We start from the raw sequence: 22,326 nt of genomic DNA, 5'->3' as shown, positions 1-22,326 counted from the left end.
AGAGGGGTAGGGAGACCCTAATAATCTGCTCAGTGGTTTTTACTGTCCTCTGTAGGGCCTTGTAGTCAGATGGTGGTCCTGTAGAAAGTTATTAGAATGGGGGTGGGGAGCCTTGCACAAAATATAAACACTGCTGTTCTGGGTCCACATTAGGTCATTCATTATGTACATGCTGAGCAAATTTGTGCTCTTCATTCTCCCCATGACAGAGTGCTTGATGTGCAATGGAGAGTGGTCGATCTGTATCTTCTTGAAGTCCATAATCATCTTTTGACTTGTCCGCGTTGAGACTCAGGTGGTTGTTCTCCCACCACTTGACATACCTCTCGAGCTCCTTTCTGTATGCCGGCTCATTATTGTTGCTGTTGAGGTCAACCACTACAGTATTATCAGCGAACTTGATGCAGATTGGTCATGAGTCACCAACGTGAATGGCAGCAGGATGACTGCATAACCCTGAGGGGGCACAGCTGCTCAGCTTGATAAAGCTCAAGATGTTGCTGCCAACTCTGACTGACAAGTCCAAAATCCAGTTACAGAGAGGGGTGTAGAGTACTGAGGACAGTTTACCCATCAGCTTCTGGGGAATGATCGTGTTAAACAATGAGCAAAAGTCAACAAACAACATCCTGGAGTATGAGGTTTCATTATCTAGGTAGAACAGGATGGAGTTGAGCAATGGCATCATTTCTGGATTAGTTTCAGTGGTATGTGAACTGGAAAGGGTCCAAGCAACTGGACAGTGGGATTTTTTTACGATCCATTACCAGCCACTCAGAGCACTCCATGACTGTTGAAGTCAGTGTCCCTGAACAGTAGTCATTCAAGCCTGTTATTGTTACTCTCTTGGGCACCCGGGTTCCTTGTTGCATTGCTAGGGGTGGTAGTGGGGATGAGGTCCCTTTACCTATCAAATGCTGACAATAGCATGCATTTCAACTAACATCTGACAACCAAGTCCAGCTCCTGGCCTTCATGTATGGCTTAGCTTCTAAGCCTGGTGGAACAGCTTTCACTAATAGAAAGGAAAAAGAGTTACTGGCTTCTTAAAACCAGTTGTTTCAGGCAGGGGCTTGTGTGCTGTGGTTGGAAGATCTCAAATCTTCACTGCCTTCACGGGGAAGGTTTTGGGAGTAAACCCACGAGGAAAATTCCAGAGTTGAAGTCCCTTAGGCAGACCTACATTAAGTTCAACGCTGACTGGCAACACACACAAACACACATTTTGTTTGTGTTGCTTGGATTTCCAGCATCTGCAGATTTTCTTGTTTGTTGCCGACTGGCAACTCCTGCGACCCACTGGTGCCAAAATCTATCAGTCTCTGCCATTCCACATCATACTGCCCAGCTTGCATATCATGCATACAACTACGACCCAAACCAACAGAGGGCCTAAGGCACTGGAATGATGGTGGCTGCCTTGAAGACCAAATGGATACTGGATTGTCTGAGGGATATTAAAGATGTCCATTAAGAACTCTGTTAATTGGGCCACAGAGTACCCTGGCACCTGAACAGGTTATGTTGTTCGGACCTGCAGCCTTGCATGAGTTTATCCTCACAAAATGCTGGTGGAATGCAGCAGGCCAGGTAGCATCTATAGGAAGAAGTACAGTTGACGTTTTGGGATGAGTCCCTTCATCAGATGTCCTGAAACATCGACTGTACTTCTTCCTATAGATGCCGGCTGTCCTGCTGCATTCCACCAGCATTTTGTGTGTGTTGCTTGAAGTTCCAGCATCAGCAGATTTCCTCGTATATGGGTTTACCCTGGCCAGACACTGCCTCAACTCAGCTGCGGCCAAACAGGGTGCCTGTTTCTCAGGAAAAGGGGGCTTTCCTTGATGTCATATCTTTTAATTGGTCAAATTGTGGATAGAAATCATTGGCTCTAAATGCAGTGTAACAAATGTGACGCAGTGGAATTAAGTGTTCTTGGGTCACTGATTAGTGGTATAGGAGGACAGCAAAATTTGTGTGGTGTCCTTCTTTTCATCCAACATATCATCTGAGCAAAATAGTTAAAAAAAAAATCAGATGTAGTTCATAACAATTTTAAAGTATCATCACCAAAAACATTTTGCATAAACTATAATGAACTGAATCCCACATGAGAAAGTAAATCCGTTAAATTACCTCATTATCACTGTCAAATTCGAGGTTTGTGCCAAATGTAATGCACCACCAAAACTCTGCATTAGCTTTTTCCAATATTAACACACCCAAAGGAAATGCTGATTACAGTTAAATGGAATATGTGAAAGGCTTATTCATCACTCTGCTTTTCTCTGATTCCAAATCACTTTATTGATGAACTGCAAGGAAACTAACAGCATCAATACAAGGTTTTCTTAATTGTGCAAACTTTGCAGAGCTTCCTGAATTAGATTATTTACAGCAAATGCTGGTATTATCACTGAAGTTGGAAAAAGGCCCACCCTTGATAAAATCCATAATACATAAATCATTATTTCAGACTGGAGTAGAATAGCTTCTTCTTCAGCTAAGTATCTTCAAACTAGCATGCTGATGGACAGAGATAAAGAAAGAGCTTTCAGAATTTTTTTGCTAATGGGCTGAATCTTGTCAGTATTTACATAACAGCCATCATTTAATCAAATTACAGGAGTCCCACGTTTTTCGAACGTTCGCTTTATGTCAACTCGCTGTTACCAAAGACCTACATTAGTTACCTGTTTTCGCTAACAGAAGGCATTTTCACTGTTAAGAGAAAAGGCAGCATGCGCTGAGCCAACTAGCTACTCCCCTGGAACTGCATTCTAGCTTGCATTGCTTAAGCACGTGCCTGTGAGCATCTCTGCTCTATGTAGATTTATTTTGTGCATCCGTTAGCAAGATGAGTTCTAAGGTATCGGAAAAACCTAAAAGAGCACATAAAGGTGTTACACTTGGCGTAAAACTAGACATAATAAAGAGCTTCGATCATGGTGAATGAAGTAAGGATATACTGAATTTGGCTAACGGTTTGTGGAAGTTGACGAAGATGATGTTAAAGAGGTTTTGGCATCCCGTGACCAAGAACTGACAGATGAAGAGCTGATGAAGAGGAAAGGTTAACAATTGAAGCTGAACACAGGTTTGCAGAATGGTTTGAGTGCTTACAAAGAACTGTATGATAGAAAAATGTGCGAGGCTAAGCAGTCAAGCATACTGTCGTTTTTCAAGCCTTCCACATCTGCCACAGCAGACGACGAAACTTGATCTTCAACATTGAGGCAGACAGACATAGAAGGTGACCAGCCTGCCCTGATGAAAACAAACGACGATGAGATGACACCCCAGTGTCCCACCACCCAATCTCCGAAGACTCAGCCTAACACACCACCATCAGTGTCCTCACTGCATTCCCAATTCCAGTAAGTGAAACCACATTGGGCGTACATTATTTCTACTTTATATAGGCTGTGTATTTTTATGTGTTATTCAGTAGCTTCATAGCTTAAAGGTTACTGGAAAAGTGCTTCTGCCAGGAGCGCTTGCGCCATGTGTTTTTGCTGCGAGTGCTGCTGAGAGCGCTTGCATGAAATTTTGCTGTAATAATGCTGTAATAATTGTAGAAAAGTATTCCTACATAATATAGGCTGTGTATTTATCAGATCATTCCTGCTTTTACTATATGTTACCGTTATTTTAGGTTTTATGTGTTATTTGGCAGGTTATTTTTTGGGTCTACGAAAGCTCTCAAATTTTCCCCATATAAATAAATGGTAATTGCTTCTTCACTTTTCAACATTCTGGCTTATGAACTGTTTTATAGGAACTCTCTCCTTACAAATAGTGGGGGAAACCTGTATGGCAAGACTCAAGTCTAAACTCCAACACTGCAGTGAAATGTGGAACTCCGAATTAAAACAGGCATTTCATCTCACAAATCTATCAGTATGCTGCAATGCTGGAGTATGGAGTATAACTATAGAAAAGTAAACTTGGAGATCTAAGAACATACACTGGAATTTTGCTCATAGTTTCAATCTGAACCAGAATCCATAAGCCCATTTCGCTTCAAAAGTTTTATAGTTATAAGGAAGAAAATCAATACCTATGGCAATATTAACAGCATCCAGACAAGTCCTGACTGCAAACATGCTAAGGCTCGGCTCTTTCATCCATTAAAAAATTTCCCAAAGTTTTATAGATGGAGTTGTACCGGTCTACTCATGTGACCTGAAAATAAGGTGGAAATTTCCAGTACAATGCAGGCCAACTGCATTCTTGGCCTTCTAGATCCAAACCAATGCTGTGCAATGGGGAATTTAGGTGGGGACTGGAGACAGATGGCCCCACTCAGCACAGGCTATGATTATTTTCAGGGCCAGGACATTAATGGCATGTAAATGAATGCAATAATGGAACTCTAATAAAAAGTGACATGAAAAATTGAGGAAATTAAAACATTATTGAAATTTTACAAGAATGACAACATGTGAGGAGTAAAAAATGTAAACCGTTAGTAATTTAATTCTGGACCCTCTATAAACTAACTAAACTGGTTTAGTGTATCAACAATATTGTAAAATATAGTAACTCAGTACTCAAAACTTCAGTGAAGCCAGAACACATAACAGGGGCCCTGGTTAAGGGAGCATGGGAAATGGGACCCTGGGAGTAGAATGAGAGCATGACAAACATTATGTTGAAAGCCATATACCAATTCACTGCCAAATAGGCAGATGAAGATTATCAGGGCTTTATACTCATTTGCTTTTAAAAAAAACAGAAATAATCTTATTGAAAACACTTCAGTGAGATCACACCTGGACAAGTGCATGCAGCTTTGGCTTGGTCTTCTTATCCAAGATGCATTTACCATAGCAGGAGTGCAATTAAGGTTTTCTAGCCTGAAACTATAGGATAGCCCTGCCAGGCAAAACTGGGTCAACGAGACCAATATGTATTAGAGTTTAGAAGAATAAAAGGAGATTTCATTGAACTATATAAAATCCTGCATGTACTCATTGGGGTTAAGAGCATACATATATTGTTTTGCATAAGACACAAGTAGTAATACATTTCCCCATCACAGTGATTGTGCTTTAAAAATTGATACTCCGGATGTAGAAAGGATTGGAGCAGGGGGCAGGGATTCAGATTTCTGGACTGGGACCTCTTTTGGGGCAAGTGTAACCTGTACAAAAAGGATGGGTTGCACTTGAATCCAAGGGGGATATCCCAGCAGGGAGGTTTGCTAAGGCTACTGGGGAGAGTTTAAACTAGAATTACTGGGGAGTGGGAATTGAACTGAAGAGAGAGAGGAAGGGGCAGTTGGTTCACATATACAGAAGGCTTGGAGACAGTGCAAGAGGGAGGATAGGCAGGTGATAGAGAAGGGATACATTCAGACCAATGGTTTGAGATGTGTCTATTTTAATGCAAGAAGCATCATGAACAAAGTGGATGAGCTTAGAGCGTGGATCAGTACTTGGATGTTGTGGCCATTACAGAGACTTGGATGGATCAGGGGCAGGAATGGTTACTTAGAGTGCCAAGCTTTAGATGTTTTAGAAAGAAGAGGGTGGGAGGCAAAACAGGTGGGGGCGTGGCACTGCTAATGAGAGATAGTGACACAGCTGCAGAAGAGGAGGAAGTCATGGAGGGATTGTCTACTGAGTCTCTGTGGGTGGAAGCTAGAAACAGGAAGGGGTCAATAACGCTACTGGGTGTTTTTTTAATAGACCACCCAATAGTAACAGCGACATCGAGGAGCAGATAGGGAGACAGATTCTGGAAAGGTGTAATAATAACAGAGTTCTCATGGTGGGAGATTTTAGTTTCCCAAATATTGATTGGCATCTCTCTAGAGCAAGGGGTTTATCTGTCTGTTAGGTGTGTTCAGGAAGGTTTCCTGACACAACACATAGATAAGCCTACTTGATCTAGTATTGGGAAATGAACCTGGTCAGGTCTCTCTGTTGGAGAGCATTTTGGAGATAGTGATCACAATTCTATCTCCTTTACCATAGCACTTGAGAGGGATAGGAACAGACAAGTTAGGAAAGCGTTTACTTGGAGTAAGGGTAAACATGAAGCTATCAGACAGGAACTTGAAAGCATAAAATGGGAACAGATATTCTCAGGAAAAAGTACGGTAGAAATGCTGCAAGTGTTCAGGGGATATTTGCATGGCGTTTTGCACAGGTACGTTCCAATGAGACAGGGAAAAGATGGTAGGGTACAGGAACTGTGGTGTACAGAGGCTGTTGAAAATCTAGTCAAGAAGTAAATAAAAGCTTATGAAAGGTTCAAAGAACTAGGTACTGATGGAAATCTAGAAGATTATAAGGTTAGCAGGAAGGAGCTTAAGAATGAAATTAGGAGAGCCAGAAGGGGCCATGAGAAGGCCCTGGAAAGCAGGATTAAAGAAAACCCCAAGGCATTCTACAGGTATGTGAAGAACAAGAGGGTAAGACATAAAAGAATAGTACCAAACAAGTATGGCAGTGGAAAAGTGTGTATGCAACCGGAGGACATTGCTGAGGTACTTAATGAATACTTTGCTTCAGTATTCATCATGGAAAAGGATCTTGGTGATTGTAGAGATGACTTACAGTGGACTGAAAAGCTTGAGTATATGGACATTATGAAAGAGGATACGCTGGAGCTTTTAGAAAGCATCAAGTTGGATAAGTCTCTGGGACTGGATGAGATGTACCCCAGGCTACTGTGGGAGGCGAGGGAGCAGATTGTTCAGCCTCTGGCAATGATCTTCGCATCATGAATGGGGACGGGAGAGGTTCTGGAGGACTGGAGAGTTGCAGATATTGTTCCTTTATTCAAGAAGGGGAGTAGAGATAGCCCAGAAAATTATAGAATAGTGAGTCTTACTTCAGTGGTTGCTAAGTTGATGGAAAAGATCCTGAGAGGCAGGATTTCTGAACATTTGGAAAGGCATTATATGATTAGGAATAGTCAGCATGGCTTTGTCAAAGACAGGTCGTGCCTTATGAGCCTAATTGAATTTTTTGAGGATGTGACTAAACACATTGATGAAGGTGGAGCAGTAGGTGTAGTGTATATGAATTTCAGCAAGGCATTTGATAAGGTACCCTTTGCAAGGCTTATTGAGAAAGTAAGAAAGCATCCAAGGGGACCTTGCTTTGTGGATCCAGAATTGGCTTGCCCACAGAAGGCAAAGAGTGGTTGTTGATGGGTCATATTCTGCATGGAGGTCAGTGACCAGTGGCATGCCTCAGGAATCTGCTCTGGGACCCTTTCCCTTTGTAATTTTTACAAATGACTTGGATGAGGAAGTGGAGGGATGGGTTAGTAAATTTGCTGATGACACAAAGTTTGAGGGTGTTGTGGATAGCGTTGAGGGTTGTCAGAGGTTATAGCGGGACATCAATAGGAAGCAAAACTGGGTTGAGAAGTGGCAGATGGAGTTAACCCAGATAAGTGAGAGGTGGTTCATTTTGGGTCAAATATGATGGCAGAATATACCATTAATGGCAAGACTCTTGGCAGTTTGAGGATCAGAGGGATCCATAGGACACTCAAGCTGCTACGCAGGTTGACTCTGTGATTAAGAAGGCATATAGTGCATTGGCTTTCATCAACAGTGGGATTGAGTTTAAGAGCTGAGAGGTAATGTTACAGCTATATAGGACCCTGGTCAGACCCCACTTGGAGTTCTGGTCACCTCACTATAGGAAGGATGTGGAAATCATAGAAGGGGTGCAAAGGAGATTTATGAGGATGTTGCCTGATCTGGGGAGCATGCTTACAAGAATAGGTTGAGTGAATATGGCCTTTTCTCCTTGGAGCGATGGAGGATGAGAGGTGCCCTGATAGAGGTGTATAAGATGATGAGAGACACTGATTGTGCAGATAGTCGGAAGCTTTTTCTCAGGGCTGAAATGGCTATCATAAGAGGCACAGTTTTAAGGTGCTTGGAAGAATGTATAGAGGAGATGTCAGGGAATGGTGAGTGCATGTAATAGGCTGCTGGTAATGGTGGTGGAAGCAGATACAATAGGGTCTTTCAAGAGACTCCTGGATAGGTACATGGAGCTTAGAAAAATAGAGGACTATGGGTAACTAGGTAATTGCTAAAGTAAGTACATGTTCCGCACAGCATTGTGGGCCGAAGGGCCTGTATTGTGCTGTAGTTTTTTTATGTTCTATGGAAGGACATTTCCCTTTGCTCAGGTTAGAAGCAAGAATATAGAGCAAGACATTTAGGACTGTGATAGGAAATACTTTCACTCTTATCAAAACAATAGAGGGAGGGAAATTTGTGGAAAAAAATCTACGGGGCAAGAATGATCTAAATTTGCAACAGTTGAGTTTGACAGGGATAGTTGGTGCAAATTTGTGTTGGGAGATCAGACTAATTTCAGCGAGTTATCTTTGAAGAGGGAACTTGGGTAAAACCCGTCCCACCATTGAGCCCATCTGCAGGGTGCACTGCCGCAGGAAAGCAGCATCATCAAGGACCCCCACCATCCAAGCCATACTCTCTTCTTGCTGCTGTCATTAGGAAAGAGGCAAAGAGCCTCAGGTCTCACACCACTCGGTTCAGGAACAACCATCAGGCTCTTGAACCAAAGGGGATAACTGCACTCATCTCTACAATGAATTGATTCCACAACCAATGGACTCACTTTCAAGGATTCTACAACTCATTTTCTTGATTTTTTTTTTGTATTTGCACATTGGTTGTTTGACTGTCTTTGCTGTTTGTGGTTTTTCCATTGATTCTATTGTACTTACATTAAATGTCCATAAGAAAATCCCAGAGTAGTGTATGTTGACATGTATGCACTTTGAACTTTGAAATATACTTTTGATGTGCAATTGATGTGGTTTACATGGACTTCAGCAAGGCCTTCGACAAGGTCCCAAATACAGGATTTGTTAAAAAGGTAGAACCAGAGATCAAAAGCAAGTTGGTATATTGGATCTAAAATTGCAAATATGAGAAAAGGCTGCAGTTGTTGGAAGTCCAAGCAATACACACTAAATGCTGGAGAAACTCAGCAGCCCAGGCAGCATCTTGCAGAAGGGTAGAGTCAATGTTTTGGACTGAAACCCTTCGCAGGACTAAAATGGTTTGGTAGTACGAGACAAAGAACAATGGTGAAAGATTACATTTGTGATTGGAACCATTTGACCAGCAAATTGGTACAGGGAATTTGTTATATATGTTAATACTAAGATATCAATTCAGAAAGTATGAATGACAAGTTTGCAGATGACACAAAAATTAGCAATGTTGTTGACAGTGAGCAGGCTTGCACCAAAGAATGATATCAATCAGATGGCAAATTGGGCAGAGCAATGACAATGGAATTTAATCCCGAAAATTTTGGGGGAGGGGGAAAGAAAGGATAAATGAGAGTAGCACGGAAGTGATCAAAGGCAGTGTTTAAGTAGTAAGGATTATTGAGGAATCAAGGGACCTTGGCGAGCAAGTACAAAAATTCCTGAAAATCATAACACAGATACATGAGGCGGTAAAGGAAGCAGATGGGACACTTGTCCTCATTATCTAAGGCATTAAGGCTGTTTTATACTTGTGCGTATGGGCTACGCTGTAACCCTGATTTTCACTCCTGCATAGGCTCAACGCCGTAGCGAGCATGCATTGGTGTACGCCAAAACGCTAGTTGGTGGTGGGGTTTCCATGCCACTGTGTTGAGTTTCTTCGTGAGAGACATGGATGAGGAAATGCATTTTAAACATGTTCACATGTCGGCAGGTAGATTTAACGATTTGGTTCATCCATTTCGCATCGGTGTACAAACCTGAAGAAGCAACCAGAAATGTGTAGGAGGAAATGCGATGCCACCAAGCGGACCAATCACAGTTGCTGCAGTCTGTGTCACCACGACGCACGAGTTACCTTTTTGGGGAGGTGCACGTCACCATGCGGCGTAGGGTATGTGGTATTTACAGCATATATGCGACACAGAATTATAAATCAGGCTTAAGATCCAAGTACACATCTTTATAAAACACGGGTTAGGCTACATTTGGAATAATGTGTGCAGCTCTGATTGTCACAAAGGGCTTACTACTGTTGAGAGGCTGCAGACAAAGTTCACCAGGATAGTGTTTGGGATGGAATGTTTCAGCTCTGAAGAGGGAGTTGGATAGACTGGGCTTGTTTTTCTTGAAGCAGAGGACTCTGTAAACCTGAAAAAGGTCTACAAATTTTCAAGGCGGCAGTGAGAAACTTTTCCCCATTTCAGAGGTGTTAAAGATTAGAGGGCATAGATCTAAGGTGAGGTTCAGAGGACATCTGAGGAAGATTTTTTCAACCAGAGGATGGATGCAATCCGGAATATCCTGCCTGAGAAGATGAAGGAGACAGGTATTCTCACAACATTTAAACAGCATCTAGATGAACATTTTAATTCACAGAAGCATTGAAAGCTATAGACTCAATTAGGATAGCACTTGATACTCATATGAACATGGTGCAGCGAAGGATCTGTTTCTACCTTGTCTGACTCTACTATACTATACTGATGTGAAAACTGAGACAGATGTTAGGACTCATTCAGGAGCCTTGTTATAGTTGCATTGCAATCCCCTGTAGCAATGAGTGACAAAAATGAAATGACTATATTATTGATTTAAATTGCTGAGAGTCTGGCTTTCATCAATTTCTGATTACAATGATTAGTGCCGTTATGATAACTGACTAGGAGAATGAACAGAGTAACTAAGGCACTTTAGGATTAGATATGGATTGGATTTTGAGAGGTTAGGTTTTTTTTGGATCAACAAATTGATTCAAAAATTGATTTATTCTATGCTTGTAATCAGTTGTGCTGTGGTAGTAAAGTCAGCCACAATTAGGACTTTAAGATCCTTACAGCAGTTGAGTCAAGTCATGAATGGAATAGGTATGTACTTATGGAAGGAACGAAATCATTCCATTCTCATCTGTAGGTGCTGCAAGATGATTCAGTAAAACAATGCTGGCTCTACCCAAAGAGAGGACAAAATATTTGAAGATTTGGTTAAATTAGTTACATGGTGGTCCCAAAGTTAAAAGTTCAAACTAAATATACACAATCCTGGAATTTGTATTCTTGCAGCATGTACCGATAAGCTCAAGAAACACAATAGAATCAATGAAAGACCACATCCAACAGGACAAAGAACCATTGTGCAAGAACAATAAAATGTGCAAATACAAAAGATAAAACAACAAATAAATAAGTAAATATCAAGAACATGAGGAACATGAGCTAAGTTTTTGAAAGTGAGTCTATAGATAGTAGAAACAGTTCAGTGATGGAGCAAGTAAGGTTGACTGAAGTTGACTGATGGTTGAGGGGTAATAAATGTTCCTGAACCTGGTGGATCAGCTTAATAGCTGGAATTAACCCTCAGATAAATCAGCTGTAAATTTTGTAGAAGACAGATTGCTGAACATGACAAGAATTTTGCAGAATAGTAATCCTGGTGTAATCCATATGTGCAGATTCAAAGTTGATCAGTAAAAAAATCAAATATTATGCAGAAATTTAATTTTTGTTCAAGCAATGGAGATTCAAACAAGCATAAAATTTCTAATAGCATTTAGTGAAGGTACTAAAATTAAGACAGAAGAGCAAACTTAATAAAGAATGCTATCACCATGGCAGTGCACAATATGAACTGCATTCTGGCACAACTTGTTTTACGTTACTGTGCTATGAAGAGACAGCAGTTCATCTGAAAACAAAGCAAAGCCATGGCAAATTAAAGATAAAACAGTGCAAAGATCATGGTAATTGTAAGTAAACTAGAAAAAGATATGACCTTGATGGATTGTATAAACCGTTTACTGCCAGAATCCAACTGAACTTGTCCATACGTAACAGTGTCAATGACCTTGCTGCCACAAAATTGAGAGTAGATATTTGAATTATACTAGCAAGATTGTATAGGGAAGTGTTATCCAGCTCCCTTTAGATTTACCCTGAAGAACGAAGATGATGCAAATGTGCAGATAGAGTGAAAAGAGTAAAAAATTTAAAATCTTGCATTTCTGATCAAGCATTCTACTCAATAGGTTGGAAATGGCCATCAAAGAGGAGGCTGGATTGAGGAGGAAACAAAACCAAGAAACAGTTGTAAACCTGAGAGATTTTGCAGACACTGGAAACCTTGTGCAACACACACAAATGTTGGATGAACACAGGTCAGCAGCCCCTTGGAGGGGAATAAATAATCAACGTTTTGACCAGAGACCCTTCAACAGAACTGGAACAGAAAGGGTCAGAAGCCAAATTAAGGAGTGTAAGCTAGCAAGTGATAAGTAAGAACCCATGGGAAGGAAGATGGGAGGGTTGGGTAGGGAAGAGGGCGAAGTAATAAGCTGGGAGGGGATGGGTGAAGAAGGAATCTAATAGGGGAGGATGGTGGACCATGGAAGAATGGGAAGGAGGAGAGGAACCAGAGAGAGGCAGGTAGGAAAAGGAAAAGGTAGCGGATAACCAGAATGAAGCATGAAGAAAAGTGGGAGGGAAGAGAAAGAGGAAAAACAAACTGAAGTTAGAGAATTCCGTTCATGCCATCAATCTGGAAGTTAACCAGATGGAGTATGTTGCTTCTCCAACCTGAATGAGGCTTCATCGTGACAGTAGAGAAGGCCACGTGGGCATATATACTAGCATGGGAATGGGAAATCAAATTGAAATTAGAAGCCACCAGGAGATCATACATTTGGTGCTGTACAGAACAAACGTGCTCAACAAAGCAATTCCCCAATTTGAGTTGCATTAGGAGACTGCACTGTAAGCTCTAGATATAATAGATCCCAACAGACTCAAAAGGTGAAGTGTTGCCTCACCTGGAAGGACTGCTTAGGGCCCTGAACGTTGGTGAGGAATGAGTTACAGCGCTAGGTGTGCCACTCATCATGCAGCAGGGATGTGCCATGAGACATCAGTGAGAAGGGACCAATGGACAAAGGAGTGGAAGGGGAGGAAAGATATGCTAGTAGCAAAATCCCTCAGGATATGGCAAAAACACTGTGGCATGCAGAAGTTTGGGTACCCCTGGTCAAAATTTCTATTACTGTGAATAGCTAAGCGAGGAAAAAGATAACCTGATTTCCAGAAGGCAGAAGGTTAAAGATGACACATTTCTTTAATATTTTAAGATTATTTTTTTTATTTCCATCTTTTATAGCTTCAAAACAACAAAAAAGGAAAAGGGCTAGACGCAAATGTTTGGGCACCCTACATGATCAGTACTTAGTAACACCCTCTTTGCCAAGTATCACAGCATGTAAACACTTTCTGGAGCCAGCCAAGAGTCTTTAAATTCTTGTTTGGGGGATTTTCACCCATTCTTCCTTGCAAAAAGCTTCTAGTTCTGTGAGATTCTTGGACCGTCTTGCATACACTGCTCTTTTGAGGTCTATCCACAGATTTTCATTGATGTTAGGTCAGGGGACCATGAAGGCCATGGTAAAACCCTCAGCTTGCACCTCTTGAGGCAGACCATTGTCTTCTCCGTGGATTGTCAACTGGTTGTGCTGGAGAAGCTTGTGTGATCCTGAAATCCTGAGAGCGATGCCGTCTGGAGCTATGCTCCTGGTAGGGTCACCCATGGTGGTAAGGTCAAAAGTGAGCTCCCTGACAAAGAACAATCCAACCAAGACCTCAACGGTGAAATAGGCAGATGAAGTTACTTTGAACACAATGTCTGTGAAGGCGGATGAAGGCTGTAACAAATCCATCAGCTCTATTCGTCGTAGTTTCCATGCCACTGGAATCGTTGGTTGATTTGTGAAGTTTTGTGCGATATCTGGGAGTGCAATATCAAGTACACATTAAACAATTACATGCACAGACATCTTCGCTCTGTTTTTCTTTGCAAACAACTGATGCTGAATCTTGTGGTGAGGACACAGGAAAGGTTTTCTTCTGATGACTCTTCCATGAAGGTCATATTTGTGCAGGTGTTGCTGCACAATAGAACAGTGCACCTCCACTCCAGAGTCTGCTAAATCTTCCTGAAGATCTTTTGCAGTCAAATGGGGGTTTTGATTTGCCTTTCTAGCAATCCTACGAGCAGTTCTCTCAGAAAGTTTTTTTGGTCTTCCAGACCTCAACTTGACTTCCACCATTCCTGTTAACTGCCATTTCTTAATTACATTACAAACTGAGGAAATGGCTACCTGAAAACGCTTTGCTATCTTCTTATAGCCTTCTCCTGCTTTGTGGGAATCATTTATTTTAATTTTCAGAGTGCTAGGCTGCTGCTTGGATGAGCCCATGGCTGCTGATTGTTGGGACAAGGTTTGAGTAGTCAGGGTATTTATAAAGCTTTGAAATTTGCATCACCTGGCCTTTCCTAACAATGACTGTGAACAAGCCACAGCTAATTCAGGTCTGAGATCTTGGTAAAAGTTATCTGAGAGCTTAAATCTCTTGGGGTGCCCAAACTTCTGCATGGTGCTCCTTTCCTTTTTTCTCCCCACTCAAATTGTACAAAACAAAAATAATACACTAATCAGGAGTTGAGAGTTAAGGGGCAAAAGTTTAGGGGTAACACAAGAGGGAACTTCTTTACTCAGAGAGTGGTAGCTGTGTGGAATGAGCTTCCAGTAGAAGTGGTAGAAGCTGGTTCGGTATTGCCATTTAGAGTAAAATTGGATAGGTATATGGACAGGAAAGGAATGGAATATTATGGGCTAAGTGCAGGTAGGTGGGACTAGGTGAGAGTAAGCGTTCCGTACGAACTAGAAGGGCCAAGATGGCCTGTTTCCATGCTGTAATTGTTATATGGTTATATATCTTGCTTAAAATGTTGAAAAGAATGCTTCATCTTTAACTTTATGACTTTTGGAGATCAGTTCATCTTCCACTCACTTAACTATTCACGGTAACAGAAATTTTGACCGGGGTGTCCAAACTTTTGCATGCCACTGTATATGCTAGGTACGGAGGCTCATGGGGTGGGAGAAAAAGACAGGGGAAAAATGTCCCTGTCATAATGGCAGGAAGATGAAGTGAGGGCAAATGTCTGGGAAATGTAGGACATGCAATTGAGGACAGAATCAATGGTGACGGAAGGGAAACACTTGTCTTTTTTTTTAAAAAAGGACATCTCAGATGCTCCAGAATGGAAAACCTGATTCTGAGAACAGATATGGTGGAGATGGAGGAACTGGGAGAAGGGGATAGCAATTTGATAACTGAAAGTCAATAGGTCTGTGAAAGATATCAGAGATGGAAAAAGAAAGTTTGCTCTAGACATGCTTGATGAAGTTGGTAGCATTTCAGATCTAAGACATATTTAGGATACATGAGAATCCTTTTCTTCTTAATATCTTTTAGTGAAAAAGGCAGAAAAAAATGGTTTCAATGGCTGTATTGTTTGTTATATTATTTTGAGCAATCAAAATCAGGTTTATTATCACTAGCATGTGATGTGAAATTTGTTAACTTAGTAGTAGCCAGTTCTAATTCAATACATAAGAGTAGAAAAAAATAGTAATAACAATATTCAGTATACTTTGTACAGTATAAGTACATTGAATAGATTAAAAATCATGCAAAAAGCAGAAATACTATATATTTTTAAAAAGTGAGGTAGTGTCCAAGGGTTCAATGCCCATTGAGGAGTCGGATGGCAGAGGGGAAGAAGGTGTTCCTGAATCGCTGAGTGTGTGTCTTCAGGCTTCTGTACCTCTTACCTGATGGTAACAGTGAGAAAAGGGCATGCCCTGGGTGTTGAAGGTCCTTAATAATGGACGCTGCCTTTCTGAGACACTGCTCCTTGAAAATGTCCTGGGTACTTTGTAGGCTAGTACCCAAGATAGAGCTGACTAGATTTACAACCCTCTGCAGTTTCTTTTGGTCCTGTGCAGTAGCCTCCACACCCCCCCCCCACCCCACCCCATACCAGACAGTGATGCAGCCTGTCAGAATGCTCTCCACGGTACATCTAGAGAAGTTTTTGAATGTATTTGTTGAAATACCAAATCTCTTCAAACTCCTAATAAAGTATAGCTGCTGTCTTGCCTCCTTTATAACTGCATCAATATGTTGGGACCAGGTTAGACTCTCAAAAAGATCTTGACACCCAGGAACTTGAAACTGCTCACTCTCTCCACTTCTGATCCCTCTGTGAGGATTGGTAAGTCTTCCTTTGATTTATGCTTCCTGAAGTCCATAATCAACCTTTTTGTCTTACTGATGATGACTACCAGATTGCTGCTGCAGCACCACTCCACTAGTTAGCATTCCTCACTCCTGTACGCCCTGACTTCACCACCTGAGATTCTACTAACAATGGTTGTCTCATCAGCAAATTTATAGATGTTATTTGAACTATGCCTAGCCACACAGTCATGGGCATATAGAGAGCAGAGTAGGGGGCTAAGCACACATTCCCGAGGTGCGCCAGTGTCAATCGTCAGTGAGGAGAATATGTTATCACCAATCTGCACAGATTGCGGTCTTCCAGATAGGAAGTCGAGGATCCAATCAAAGAGGGAGGTACAGAGGCCCAGGTCTGCAAATTCTCAATCAGGATTGTGGGAATGATGGTATTAAATGCTGACGCAGGTGTTTGTGTTGTTCAGGTAGTCTAAAGCCGCATGGAGAACCATTGAGATTGCATCTACCGCTGACCTATTGTGGTGACAGGCAAATTGCAATGGGTCCAGGTCCTTGCTGAGGCAGAAGTTCAATCTAGTCATGACCAGCCTCTCAGAGTACTTCATCACTATAGATGTGAGTGCTACTGGGTGATAGTCATTAACGAAACTCACATTATTCTTCTTGGGCAGTGGTATAACTGTTGCCTTTTTGAAGCAAGTGGGAACTTCCACCCATAGCAGTGAGAAGTTGAAAAATGTCCTTGAATACTCCCTCCAGTTGGTTGGCACAGGTTTTCAAAACCTGACCAGGTACTCAATCAGGACCTCCCACCTTGCAAGGGTTCACTCTCTTTAAAGACAGCCTAACATCGGCCTTTGAGACAGAGATCACAGGGTCATCAGGTGCAGCAGGGATCTTCACAGCTGTAGTTGTATTCTCCCTTTCAAAGCAGGCAAGAAGGCATTGAGTTCATCTGGTAGTGAAGCATCATTGCCATTCATGCGATAGGCTTTCGTTTTGTAGGAAGTAATGTCTTGCAAGCCCTTGCCAGAGCTGTCATGCATCTAATGTCGTCTCCAACCTCAAGCAATATCATAATGATAAAAGGAACCATTGTGTAGGCAAAATTTTAGTTCCTCACATTTTGGATATGTATAGAGTTAATCAATCCCGATACTACACAAGGATTAAAGACACTCAATTATTAGTCTTTCATCTTCAAAACTACTTTAACCAATTTAACAATCAGAATCCAAGAAAGGCATTATGCAGGTGCAAAAAATCTGAAGCAGGATACACACCAAGAAATAAGAAAATGGTATTACAAGCACAAGCCAAGTAATGTGTGAAGACATCTTATAAATGGCTCAACTTCTCAGACAGGGTAAGTGGTAATGTCTACAGGTTTTACATTAGCACATGTAAACATTAACAACTTGCAAACCAGAGAGGTCAGCAGTGCTAGAAAGCATGGAAAGGAGATTTGTACTGCACAACTGTGTTTTGCCATACACTCCAGATGGCAAGCTCACCATGAAAAGATAAATAAATCTGCCCTGGAATACCAGAAAGTCACTAGAAAAAGGAACTAAAATAAATCTTAATTAGAATCTGTCACTCACCATTTTGACTGGAGACTGTGTGAGGTCCGATTCTGAAACTGGCATATCATCACTCTCCATTACATAAATGCCTTTGCGTGACAATGCTTGAATGACAGGTTGGTGACCCTGCAATGCAGCCACCTGATCCCCCTTTAAAATTAGGCTGCACACACGACAATAGAGTTCACTGGATAGCAACAGCTTGATCACTGGTGGCTTAATATGTTCCTGTTCATATTGATCTGTGTAGAAAGCATCCCTTAAATCCTCAGGAATATTATCTGCAATGAACCACAGAAGGAATTAGGAGAATATATAAATTCGCAGCTAGAAAATCACATTTACATCAAAGTTGAAAAGTTCAAAGTAAATATATTATTGTCAACATATATTCATTTTCTTGTAGGCATTCATAGTAAATAGACAATCAACAGAAACCATGAAAAACTGCACACAACAAAAAGGGACAAACAACTAATGTGCAAAAGACAACAAGCTGTGCGAACGCAAATAAAAGAATTCAACAAACAACAAAATCATGAACACAAGTTGTAGATTCTTTAAAAATGATTCCGTAAGTTGTGGAATCTGTTCAGCATTGAGGTGAGTGAAGTTCAAGAGTCTGAATGTTGAGGAATAATAACTGTTCATAAACCTGGTGGTGTGGGACGGAAGGCTCCTGTACCTCCTTCCTGATGGCAGCAGCGAGAAGAAAGCATGGCCTGGATGATGCAGGTTCTTGATGATACATGCTATTTTCCTGCAACAGTATTCCTTGTTGTTGTGCTCAATGGTGGGGTGGGCTTTACCTATGATGGACTGTACTGTACCCACTTTTTGTCGTTATGTTTCTGTTCAATGGCATTAAGTGTTCCTAAATCAGGCCGTGATGTAACCAGTCAGTATATGCTCCACCATCCATCTATAGAAACTTGTCAAAGTTTAAGATGACGTGCCTAATCTGCACAAACTGCTAAGAAAGCAGAGGCGCTGCTGTGCCTTCTTTGTAATGGCAGTTCTGTGCTCAACCCAGAACAGATCCTCTGAAATGATAACAGCAAGGAAGCTAAAGTTGCTGACTCTCTCCACCTCAGATCCCCTGATGGAGGATGGACCTCCATTCCCACCCCCCTGCCCAATAGTCAATAAACAGCTCTTTGGTTTTGCGGTCATTGAGTGAGAGGTTGTTGTGGCACCATTCAGCCAGAGTCTCAATCTCCCTTCTATACACTGATTTGTTACCATCTTTGATTCTGTAAGACCACAAGATATAAGAGCAGAAATAGGCTGTTTGAACCCATCGAGTCTGCTTCACATCGTGGCTTATACATTTTCCCTCTCAGCCCCAATCTCCTGCCTTCTCCCCAAATCCCTTCAAGCCCTGACTAAGAATCTACCTCTGCCTTAAATACACCCAATAACTTGGTCTCCATAGCCACCTGTGGCAATGAATTCCACAGATTCACCCACCACAGTAGTGTCAGCAGCAAATGTAAATATGGCATTAGAGCTGTACTTAGTCTCAGCCATAAGTATATCATACAATCTACCACATATTATCAATGATTATATCCTTAAATGACACTGGGGGTTACAACATTTATATCTCTATTCATTTTAACTCATTACTGAATTTAACAGACCCAAAGGAATTTCTTCCAGGTGACACATAATCACATTATTTTTTAAATATTAATTTAACTAACAGTTTTCATGTAATAAAACAGTTAAGACTCTTAAATAAAATTAGGCACCAGGGCAAATGTGGATTGGAAATTCTGGGCAGTATCGAAACTGACATAGATCAGAAAGCATAAACTGTGATTCAATACACAAGACAACAGTGGAGGTGAACTTTGAAGTAAAAGAACCTAACAATGTTCAAAATGCACGAGCAATAGTCTTGAGAACTTAATATGAAAATAGATATGCAAGGAGAGATTTGGATTAGTTATAGATGTACACAACAAGCTAGTAAGTTGTTAATAAACCAAGCTTTGGTATGCAAATTGAGAATGAGTTAGGGCAACACACACAAAATGCTGGTGGAACGCAACAGGCCAGGCAGCATCTATAGGGAGAAGCACTATTGACATTTCGGGCCGAGACCCTTCATCAGTCCTGACGAAGGGTCTCGGCCCAAAACATCGACAGTGCTTCTCCCTATAGATGCTGCCTGGCCTACTGTGTTCCACCAGCATTTTGTGCGTTGCTTGAATTTCCTGCATCTGCAGATTCCTTCGTGTTTGCTTTTTAAATGAGATGGGGGAAAGCTTAGAGGCATTCTTAATGTAGAACATAAAACAAGGTTAACTGATTCAAGGTCTGGTTGCCTGTGCAGTTAGAAAGAGAAATGGAAACAGTAACTAAGGTGCAATGATGTAAATAGAATGGTTTCAGTGTCAAACATTCTAACATATCAGTACAGTTACATAATTACACAATGTACAGAAACTTGCACTGTTCTGCAGGGGTCGGTGTTGGGACCACTTCTTTTCACATTATATGTCAATTGACTGTTTTGCAGCCAATACAAAGACGGTGGTGGAACTGCTAGCGTTGAGAAAGCAGGAAGTCTGCAGAACACAAGACAGATTGGAAGAATGGGCAGTGACAGATTGAATATAGTGTAGGGAAGTGTATGGTCATGCACTTTAGTAGAAGGAATAAAGGATCAGCCTGTTTTCTAAACTATGAGAAAATTTCAAAACAAGAGGTGCAAAGAGACTTGGGAGTCCTTGGGAGTCCTAAAGATCAACTTGCAGGTTACTTTGGTGGTAAGCAAGGAAAAAATATTCATTCTGGGAGGACCAGTATATAACAGCAAGGATGTAATGCTGAGACTTCATACGGCATTGGTCAGGTTACATTTGGAGTACTGTGTGCAATGGATGTGCTGGCAATAGAGAGGGACCAAAGGAGGCTGCCAAGAATAATTCTGGGAATGAAAGCATTAACGTATGAGAAACATTTGATGGTGCTGGGCCTGAACTCACTGGAGTTTAAAAGAATGAAGAGGGATCTCATTGAAATCCATCAAATATTGAAAGACCTTGATAGAATAGATGAGGATAGGGTGTTTCCTATAGTAGACAAGTCTAGGACCGGGGACACAGCCTCAGAATAGAGGGTCGTCCACTTAGAACAGAAATCAGAATCTTTTTTAGCAAGAAGATAGTGAATCTGTGGAATTCATTGCCACAGACAGCAGTAGAGGAAATGTCATTGGGTATATTTAAAGTGGAGGTTGATAAGTTCTTGATTTGTCAGGATGTCAAAGGATACAGTGAGAAGGAAGGAGAATGGGGTTGGAGTAATAAATCAGCCACGATGGAATGGTGGAACAGACGCAATAGGTCGAGTGGACTAATTCTGCTCTTATTTCTTATGGTCTACTTATTGATCTGCAAACAACATCCATCTTGACTTGCATTTAAAGAATGCACATTTTGCCCTTTAAAACCCATACTGGGACATGGGTCCATAAAGCAGTTACTGATATGGAAGTCTAAATTTTTCCAATCTTGTTCAATTTAGTTCAAAATGTAGGATTCTGACAAAGTACTTCAGAACTCAAACATTAACTGTTTTTCTTCCCACAGAAACTGCCTAACCTAATGAGGGCTTCCAAGATTTTCTATTTTGTTCCAGGTTTCTAGCATCTGCTTTATATTTGATTGTTTTTAAAAGTTGCATTTCTTTGACTGTTTTTATATTGCCTTAGCCTCCAAGATTTTTGCAGGGCACTGCAAATAAATCACCAAAATTAATAACATGCACAAAATGCTGGAGGAGCTCAGCAGGTCAAACATCTGGCGCTCTCTAGCATTTTAGACCACAAGATATAGGAGCAGAATTAGGCCATTTGGTCCATTAAGTCTGCTCTGCCATTTCACCATGGCTGCTTCAATTTTCTTCTCAGCCCCAATCTCCTGCTTTCTTTCCTCATGCACTGACCAATAAAACCATCAACCTCTGCCTCAAGTATACACAGAGAATTGACCTCCACAACTGCCTGTGACAAAGAATTCCACAGATTCACCACTCCCTGGCTAAAGAAATTCCTCCTCATCTCTGTTTTAAAAGGCTGTGACCTCTGGTCTTAAATTCCCCCATCACAGGAAACATCCTCTCCACATCCACTCTATCAAGGCCTTTCACCATTCAATAGGTTTCAATGAGGTCATCTATCATTCTTCTGAATTCTAGAGAATACAGGCCCAGAGCCATCAATGTGATAAATCATTCAATCCTGGAATCATTTTTGTGAACCTCCTTTTAAATCTCTTCAGTTTCAGCACTTCCTTTCTAAGATAAGGACCCAAAACTGCTCACAATACTCTAAGTAAGGCCACACCTGTGGTTTATAATCTCAATGTTACATCCTTGCTTTATATTCTACTCCTCTTGAAATGAAATTTTGTGTGCGTTGCTCCAGATTTCCCGCTTCTGCAGTCACCTGTGACAAAATTAATTAATTCCTATTTCTAAATGCCTTTGCCTTTAAACTTATTTTATTTTGCTATTCTCCTGCCACACACCTACATTATGGTAATATTGTTGTTGTTCCATTCCTCACCTTGAGGTGCATCAGGCATCAAGTTTACCACTTCTTTAGCATTCATCTGTTTTTTTTTTACAAGGCCGAG

At 41.2% G+C, this 22,326-nt stretch overlaps 1 protein-coding gene across 2 annotated transcripts in view; it reads right to left on the bottom strand.

The window, feature by feature from the left end:
• The window catches only part of camsap1b (calmodulin regulated spectrin-associated protein 1b), a 141,581-nt gene that overhangs the window by 71,426 nt on the left and 47,829 nt on the right, over window positions 1-22,326 (bottom strand). For both annotated transcript variants that reach the window (XM_059993687.1, XM_059993688.1), the window contains exon 2: window positions 17,696-17,958. In XM_059993687.1, coding sequence (XP_059849670.1) covers window positions 17,696-17,958 — 263 coding nt within the window. The remainder of the gene's footprint in view (window positions 1-17,695; window positions 17,959-22,326) is intronic.

This window comes from Hypanus sabinus, chromosome 18 (genome assembly GCF_030144855.1).
Source record: "Hypanus sabinus isolate sHypSab1 chromosome 18, sHypSab1.hap1, whole genome shotgun sequence".
In the NCBI taxonomy this organism is placed as follows: domain Eukaryota; kingdom Metazoa; phylum Chordata; class Chondrichthyes; order Myliobatiformes; family Dasyatidae; genus Hypanus; species Hypanus sabinus.
The sequence above is the reverse complement of the archived record's forward strand: the minus strand, read 5'-3'. Positions and strand labels throughout refer to the sequence as shown.